The 9,584-nt window shown below is 36.4% G+C and overlaps 1 protein-coding gene across 1 annotated transcript; it reads right to left on the bottom strand.

Annotated features, from left to right (window-relative positions):
• Positions 1-4,756: 4,756 nt before the first annotated feature.
• LOC116730714 (relaxin-3 receptor 1-like) lies at positions 4,757-8,338 on the bottom strand. Its single transcript, XM_032580117.1, has 2 exons — positions 8,089-8,338; positions 4,757-7,200 (listed from the first exon to the last, which is right to left on the bottom strand). Exon 2 carries the CDS (start codon positions 7,049-7,051, stop codon positions 5,843-5,845), a length of 1,209 nt encoding a protein of 402 aa, XP_032436008.1. The 5' UTR covers positions 7,052-7,200; positions 8,089-8,338; the 3' UTR covers positions 4,757-5,842.
• Positions 8,339-9,584: the final 1,246 nt, after the last annotated feature.

The raw sequence follows: 9,584 nt of genomic DNA, 5'->3' as shown, positions 1-9,584 counted from the left end.
TTTCATATCTGTTTTTATTTTTCTGGACGCTGCAATCCTTGGTCTGTGAGAAATGTTTTCAACGAAAGCAAATATAAACTATTTAAAGTTATGCCTATATATTATTGAAGGTTTATCTGTGTTGGCTGCAATGGGCTACCTCTTAAATAAAGCCCTTGCCAGTTGTCTGCTTTATACCATACAAAGTAAGGAAATATTTTTGTTTTATTTGGTTAGAACAACTTGTTTTTTTTAAATTACCCCAAGTACAAACTAGTTAAACCTTTACTACTAACCAAATAGGGAAATAAATCAGGTTCAGATCTTGGTTGCTTGCTTATTGCTATTTCTGGATGTTCCACGCTTTCTGAGGTTTCTCATATTTAAGTGCCGTTACCATCACAGTCAAACTAATATTATTTGCATTCCAAAAATTTGTCATACTCTCAGGTGTTATGATGAGCACAGAGGAAACAAAACAAATATTGCATTTCTATTAAATTAACACAGAGGGATGCACTTGTACATTTGGTTGACCAAAAAAAGTTGATCTTTAGTCACTAATCTAGAGCTAAAAAAATTGAATATGTCATTAAGTTTGCAAAAGCATATCTGTAAGGTCTGAGGAAGCACAAAAACTATGAGACAATTAAAAGGAAACTGTATTTTCAGTCAAAATGTATGCCAGTTATGCCAGTCAGAGCTTTTAAAAATCTGAAAAGGTAACGGGCCCAAAAGCGGCAGCTTGTTCCCTGCTACAGAACATTCAGAGACTTTTTGCAGATGGGAATTTTGGTTAATCCAGATACCCATGAATATGAAACCCTTTTACTTTCCGTCACTCTTTGTGCTCTACATGTCCATTATTGTGATGGACCAGAAGTTGAATTTATATTTGGCACACAAGTTTACCAGTAACTGAAGAAAGATCCACCGTAATAACGTATTAAAAGAATTTATATGGAGAATTCTATTGAACAGTGTTTGTTTGCAAAATTGTGAAATCTTAGATAATTTATGAAATTTTGTGAGATAAAGGGGTGGGGGGAGGGAAACTGCCATATTCCTGAAGGCAAAGCAGGACCTAACAGAGTAAGATTATCTTATATATTTTAAGAAAGAATATACAACATCAGTCAACCTATTCATGTTTCTAAAATGGATGTATAACATTATGGAGTGGAAAAATTATTTTTTTCTTGGCAGCTATTACTCTGCACAATTGATCTACTGTGTCACAAATATATTGCTGGTGGGATTTTTGACTTGAATTAGGCCTCCTGGATGTAATACCTTAATTTACTTGAGGTTTCTTTTGAAATAAGCCATGCCCCATTGATAAGCCATACCCTCCAGACCCCTGATGTTGTGTGGTGGATGTTTAACGTTGGTAATTTTATTTATAATGGTAGTAATCGTAGGTATGATTGCGCTTGTAATTATTATTAGTGTAAGTATACTTGATTGATATGACTTGTTTTGAACAAAGGGAATGTATTCATATTTCAGGTGATTTTTTTCCGAGTGATTTAAATAAATTATTAAATCCCTAATTCTTGATTATCTCTTGTTTCACAAGACAAGCGTCTGGATCTGGGCAATTTCGCCCCTTTACAAATTTATTTCCCTATTTTGTATCTGCATGTTTCCATTCTGTCCCTTCCTACTTCCATGTCTTAACTATATTTAGCCATAGGCCGTTACTTGGTTTCAAAATTTTCTCAAATGTCACATGTATTTTGACTTTATATGTTATATTCTGAAATCTTTGTATTAGACCTTTTTTATATTAATTTTGTTTCTGATTTGCAGCCATCTGATTGTTTCTGTTTTCTTCCGTTATGCCATACAACACATTAGCAATCCTGATCAAACCAATATGAATGTAAGTAGATTGCATTTATGTTGAATTATTGGTAGATAATGAATTTCTCAAAGCTACACTTCCCTAGAGTAGAATATAAAGAATGTAATTAAAATGTTAAGGCAGTTACTATGCATTTCCTTTATGGGTACAAGTTATCTTTTCTGTATTTTCTAGTTGAATACAGAAAATGCATTTTTTTTAAATCTTTGGTACAAAAGATTTTAGGGCAACTGCTGGTATTCAGGTTGACTTTAGATAAGAGATATTACAGTAGGCAGCATGTAGACAGCCATTTGTGTTGTCTGGCTCTGAATGTTAACTCCAATTGAAATATTTAGTTAAAGTCAGCAGGATTCTGTTTTATAATATATACTGGAAAATCTGATTAATTTTAAAGTTTAGCTTGACGACCAGTCAGTCGGTCAGTTTTGGACATAAGAGGCAGATTTTCTGTAGACATAGTCGGTGCCTATTTTTACGTTTTGTAATGAACTAAAGTCACTGGTTGGAAGTGGTCTTACCAATTTTGTGCAAAAACGTGTGCAATATGGTCACAACCTGGTAATGTTGGTGTTGGCCATTTATTTCTGTTTACAAGAGGGATGGGTCCCAACTCAACCCTAAAACACAGCCTGGATCCCACTGCAGCAACTAAACACCTCCAGTGATTCCTTGTTTTACTGCTGGAAAACAAAGGAATCACAAAGAGGCTGTTCATTACAAACAGCCTCTTTGTAATGAATGAAAAAGTGATGAAACGCCACCAAGCATATTTCCTCTATCAGCTCACAGCTTCGTCCTGTGCCGCAGCTAATCAAAGCCAGCACAAGTCACTCATCCAAACGTGGCTCAGCATTCAGTAGCATCATCTCAGTGGCTGTAAGGATAATGAGATGTCAGCTGTTTCCCATCAGAGATCTGCACAGAGACAACAGATGTACAGCAGCCAGGACTCTGACAGGCTTCGAGAGGATGAAGGAGGATCAGTTTCATAAATCTCACTGCTCTTCCTCAACAGCAGTCGCACTCCATTATGTGTGTTATTTAGGCTTATCAGAAAGAAATCTCTATACACCTGGCAATGCTGCTGCATTGTCTCGTAAGAATTAAAATCTAAAAATATAAAAACCGTTTCATCTGAACAAATTTTAAGTTTTGCAAAAAAAAAAAAAATTATTTTAGAAATCTGAATCTTATGTGGTAAAGCAACACGACAAAGCACAAAATGTACATAAAAAATAAGAAATCAGTCCTACTGAGTCAATACTCCCCCTCAGCATCAATCAACCACCATCTTTTGTTTCTGTGTATAAATACATTTCTAGAAGCTATGTATTGTTTACAATGAACATATAAGAAGTGACAGATCTTTTCAAAAAACTATTTTCATGTGGACAAGACCTTAACTGTGATGTCTGAACAGCAGGAACAATGAGCTGCAAAACAATGAGGAAAAAGGCACCAGACATATTAATTCTAAAATATATATTTTTAGGTATCTTATTGACAAAAATCCGCACTGTTAATTACAGCCCCAGGAAAATAGAAATTATTACAAACTAATTTGCAAATATCGGTTTTACATGATAAAGTGGAATTACAGAGCTAATAAGAACTTTATACATTATGCAAATAAGATAAGAAAATGGCTGAAATGTGTTACAGTTTTTAAAGCAATCCTGCCCCCTATTGATAAATAATGTTGCCTTGTATAGTCTTTCAGAGGTGCCAAAGTTTAGTACTCAAGAATTATCTTGCAACTTGGATGCATTCCTGCTCTAACACATCTGAATCAAAAACTGATTCAGTTTTTGTTCCTGAGCTTTGCTCCTTTGCTCAGGAGCTTTGCAGACTCTTTGCATCTCTTTGCAGACTCAATCAGATGATTCAGCTTTGCAGAATCAGATGATTCAGCTTTGCAGAGTCCTGGTCCTGGTAATGAGTCATTCATTTGATTCAGGTGTGTTGGAGAAGGGATGCATGTGAAATAGTACACAATAGTAGAGCTGAAGATCAAAGTGTATAAAGGAGGTCACCAGAACCTTCAATATTTGTATGTTGTTGTTGTTGTGAAAGTATGGGTCAAGTCACACTCACTCCCAAACAACGCATTTAGTCAATTATTTTTGTATAGGAGACCTTTTAGAGTTTTCATTACCAACAAAGTGTCCACTAAGTACTGAATACATTTCAGTACTTAGTACTAATTTGAGTTATTACTAACCTAATTTGAGTTATTTGTGTCTCTTTCTCATTTGTGAATAATTGCTTAATTACAAATGGCTTACAATTTCTTGTCACTAGGTCCCATGACAAAAATTTGTACAGTTAAACACTTGTGGTCTTTGCAGTATTACTGTAAAAACGCCAAAGTTTTGAAAATGGAATCCACAAATAAGCACAGATTCCACAAAAAGTTATGATAAAGAAACTTAATACATATGTATGCAATGTACAAACACAAAGTAATGTATAAAATTCACAAAACACAAATGGTTTGACCATAACATTACCAAGGCGACCTGCTCATTTACCACAAAGAAAACACAAAAGAGACAGAGTAAGACAAAAAAATAATAAATACAAAATTGGTTCACACATACTGTCTTGTAAAAAAAGAAAAACAGCAATGCAGATTCACCAAGGCTAATATAACCACGCAAAGTTCCAGACAAAAATATGCAAGTTGAGAAAAAGCCACTAAATAGTCATTGCTTTTCTAGTTCACGTCTTCCCTGACTAAAAAAGGAGTATCAGCACCATCTTGTGGTGTATTAGAGAATATAAATAATGGCTGAGATTTTTTCAAAGTTCTAAAATATTTCTCATTGTGAAACTTAAAAAGTCTCATTAGAGGACTAAAACTCAAATGTGCATTTTGGCTCTGTAATTATACAAGGCAATTAATATTTTAACGTTTCAATAATATTTGACTGACCAGTTTTGTTCTTGGTTCAAAGAGTTAAAAGTTGCTGATGCAAAGTGTAAAGCAAAAAACACAAAGGATGAACAAATTGTTGTTTCCGTTCAGTTGGTTTTATTTTTACATTTCAATTCAACATGTTCACACTTTACACTGAAATAAACAAGCACAACCACAGTTAAACCGTTCCTGCAACAGCAGAATACAAAAGAGGAGAGATATTTTTTTTCCACAAAAGTTATCAACAACTACAAAATATTGTTTATTCTTTCCAATCAATTAATAAAGAAGAAGGAAAGAAAAGACGCTGGCACAATATCTTTAGGTAATATTTTAGCATATGCTACTTTGAAAAATTTCAAAACATTTACATTTTTATGCAGAAGCACAGAAGCTAAGTACCTGCATCGACATGAACATTCTCATATAGACACCATTAGGGGGAAAAGTGAAATGTTTATACAATGTGCAGTCAGAAGTCTTAAAAGAACAGCATGACTTTCTTTAAGGGAGGCTTTCTGGAGTTCATATGGAGCAGTCAGTGTCTTACCTGCTGTAGGTAGCTGAACAGTCTCAATTCAAGACAAGACATGGTTGTGAATGCATAAAATACAAAAACATGGTTTTATTGTCTGGTATTACTAATAATGGTTTTCCTGATAACAGAGAAATTCCTTCAGTACAACTTTGCATTTCACCTTATTGGGTAGTAAAGTGTGGTGTGTGGTAGTAGCAGAAGGTTACTTCTGTTTACTGCCTGCCTGTGTTTTTCTGCCCTGCACCACTTCAACCATAGACAGTAAATGCTCAACCCTGATATGACACTGACTGATGGAATCATCATAAAAATGATGGTGAGAAACAGAAGTTTGAGGATAATACATATTTGTCAAAGCTGATATTGTTGCCTTCTCAAAAACAATTGCAATTGCTTGCTTTTCAAAACTGAGCGGCTCTGTCTCAGACTGCTGCTGCAGGCAAGATACTATCTGCTCCTAATGTCCCCACAGAACACAAACGATACAAACCCTCTCTATCGCAGAAAAAGACTGAGGAAACGTTGTGTTGAGACTTTACAGTGGTGATGCTCCAGCTGGAAGTGTTGTCAGCGGTGTGTAGCCCCTTGAGTCAGTTTGGCACGTCTGGCTGTAGACGTTGCTGAGAGGAATACCAAGCTGACTACCTTGCCCTAAACCCTCCTCGGAGTTAAGCGCATAAGGCATCTTGGACATGATGGCCAAACTCAGCTTGAAGAAAACATTACGCAGAGCTGTGCGGTATTCCTTCCTGACCAGACAATAGATGACAGGGTTGAAACAGCTGCTGGTGAAAGCTAAACAGTTGGCCAGAGGGAAGAAGTACGTCTGAGCAGTGTAGAACGACTTGCTCATATCAATGATGTCAAGCTGTATCAGGACGCTCCAGAGAGTGAGGATATTGTAGGGAAACCAGCAGGCACAGAAGGACAGCACCACCACAGCCACAGATTTTGAGATGTCGGCTTTTCGCCGAGTGCTGCTGCTGCCTTTCAGTTTGTGCCTGCAGAGGAATCGCAGCAAGAGCAAGTAGGAGAGGATGATGATGGTGTAAGGTAGCAGAAATCCCAGAACCACTCGCAGGAGTTGGTTTATTCCGAGCCAAGCCGTGCCTTCTGGGAAGCGGAGCAAGCATGCTGCGTCATTGCCGCTGCCCACACGGCTGAGGTCTGCGAACACGGCCCTGGGTACCGCCACGATGAGAGCCCCAACCCAAATGATAGCTGTGGTTACCGGGAAGGTACAAGATCTGTTGCACAGGGACGATCCAGGTTTGAGAGCTGTTGCCACATAGCAGTAGCGTGTCAGACTCATAGCTGTCAGGAAAAAGCAACTTGCAAAAACGTTCAGTCCAGTTAGTAAGGACACAGCCTTGCATGTGGCTAAGCCAAAAGGCCAACTGTAGTCCAGAGCAATGTCCACTGCCCAAAACGGTAAGGCAAGAGAAAACAGCAGGTCGGCCAAAGCTAGGTTGAAAACAAAGAAGTTGATGGTGCCTGTGGTAATGGTGTGAGTTGAATAAAGTAGGAACATGACCAGCAAGTTGCCCAACACTCCAGCTGTAGCCACAATGAAGTACACCACAGAGATGAACACTCTCAGCGTTCCATCATCCGGACTCTCCATCCCACTCTCATTGTTTGAATTGTGAAATGACAGCAGAGAGTTGTTGCAAAATGCACCCAAACTACAACTGCTCAGGAGGTTGTAGAAAACCTCGAGCCTCTTCAAATCAAGATTTGACATGTTTTTAACCTCTAAAACTCACGTTTTTGAGGACAGCCTGTTTTTTTTTTTTTAGAGGTGGAGGTGTTTCCGCTTACCCTCTCTGAGACAACTATAAATCAGATAGGCAAGTTCCGGCTGCGCGTTTATTAGATGACAATCGTCTGCTCCTGCGAGGGAAGAGGAAATTATAATTACATCATAGACGCAGCAGTTTATGAGTAAATAAGTGGATTAGCTTGGTCAGATAAACTAATTATACTGAAGTGTCAGCCACAGGGTCAGATCGTGCTGCCCAGATGTTAATGAAAGAAACAAAGTATCTAAATTTTTTATCAAAGTCTTGTGGTTGATTTCATTGCCTAACAGAGGTCGAGATTTGTTCAGTATAATTTTTAACCATACTTGCTTAAAAAAAATTCATGACCACACAGCATGTACAAACATCCATCCTCTAATAACTGATTATGATGTTCGACTTCAAACTAATCGCATTATTTGAACAGGAGATGATCTGCCAAGTAACCCAAATGAGTTTTCCTCAAAGATCTGCCAGATAAAGAATTCTTGACTTGTAGATGTTAAATTAATATTAATATTGAAATCTATAGTTTTTTTTGTCTCTAATTTTCTTCTCTATCTTTTGCTTGTTTGAAATTAAAAAGGCAAGGAACTTGGAACTTGTGCTCAACCCTCTAACATTACTTACTGCCTTATTTATTTATCGATCCAGTTTTCATTTATCCAGCTGTTTATCTAAATTTCTCCCAGTCTTAAATCTACCGGCTTTATTTAAAAGTCTTGCAACTTTGAGCAAGACTTTTAAATAGAAAACACAGTTAATCACTGACATAAATCTGTTACTTAGGCACATCTAGTGTTCGTTAAGTACTGAAGACCAGAATCAGTTTAAATTTCCATTTATTTCAAATAATTTGACTAGAAATTAAATATTACATTCGAATGTAAATCAAATGACCCACCTCACAAGCACAAGCTTTACATCTTCCTGTAGTTTCTATTGCTATTTTCCATGAAAGAAACAAAACAAATCTTACCTGGGAAATGAATGATGGAAAACCTTTAGCTGGGCTTACTGTCATCGCTATGAGCTCTGCTGAAGAACACGGAAAACAGCAATATTCATTGTCCCCTTCCCTTGTTTTAGGCTCCACCTTCTAGAGAAGGATCAACAAGGGTCTCATAAATGGTTGATCATTAACTGTAGGAACCTACTAATATTTAAGTATCGACAATCATATCAGTCTTGTTAAATAAACAACAAAAAAAAAAAACTATCAAATGTCAATTTGAAGGGTAAATTCTTTTTGTCTGTGAGAATTAAATTTTTTATAGAAAGGAATGAGAGGAATGTATTCTAACATCTAGTTTTCAAAATCAAACATTAACACTTCAATTGGAACTATCTGGAGCTAGTCTTTAATTGAAGATTAAGCTATTGGTAATCACTACCATGTTATAATGACTAAATCAAGACAGAAGGATCTACCATAAACAAACAAGAAACCGTATTACTTAGAGGGAAGTTCCGAAATTAACTGAGAATGAAGGTTATCTTTAGTGTTATCAAACTGTGGTTTCTTTGCGACATAATTTGTTGCTACAATTACATGGTTTGACATCAAGGAAAGGTTGGAGAGTAAAGATGAGGAAGGCGTTACCTCTCTCACTCTCTGCTAGATTGATATCCTGTAGCAAATATGTACAAATACTTAAGTACTGGTTCGCTGTGCTGGTCTGTATGCACTTCATTTCACTAGATTATCTGTTATGCAGTGAAGTTTTATATATACATAAATATTTGTATTGCACTGCACGCACTGTGACTGAGTTTTCAGTTGTATGTTTGAAACAGTGTTGCAATACATGTGTGGGGAATGTGCTGTTAATGAAAAGATCCATGTTGGGATCTGCTCCACTGAATTCTTTCATTTCCAGGAAATTATAATGTGGCATTATTATTATTATTATTATTATTATAGTCAGAACTGTAACTATAATAATAATAATGGAGGAAGTGGGTTGCGGTCTAAGAGAGAAATTCAAATGATTGACTTTTTTTTTTTATTCGATCAGCTTTATTGGAAGTGGATGGAAAACAGTGCACTGACGTATTGTTTTCCATCCATAGTTACCAACAGCCATCGCTGCATCTTTTTATAAAACTAATTCATTAAACACCAGACTTTTACCACATGTGCTTCATTCTCCTGCACAGTTTTACTCTATGTACAGTATATGTATTGTATTTGTTATACAGTATTTTGCCTACAGTTAGACAATGAATGGACTGCAAAAACACAAAGTATTATTGGTCTAGATTCAAGTGCAAAGTTTTGGGAATACATAAAATACGACAAAACTAAATTAAAGTACAATTTCTGACCCTAATTAAAACACTACTCATTCTCGCCTTCCTTCCAACCCTCCTTCAGCATTCAAATAAATTCTAAAATAAAGTGTAGCAAAGTATAACAACTCTGATTTGATTTGCATTTTGTTTATCTCTATTTATATGAAAGGCATTATTGCT

The sequence above is a fragment of the Xiphophorus hellerii genome, chromosome 13 (genome assembly GCF_003331165.1).
Source record: "Xiphophorus hellerii strain 12219 chromosome 13, Xiphophorus_hellerii-4.1, whole genome shotgun sequence".
Lineage (NCBI taxonomy): Eukaryota > Metazoa > Chordata > Actinopteri > Cyprinodontiformes > Poeciliidae > Xiphophorus > Xiphophorus hellerii.
The sequence above is the reverse complement of the archived record's forward strand: the minus strand, read 5'-3'. Positions and strand labels throughout refer to the sequence as shown.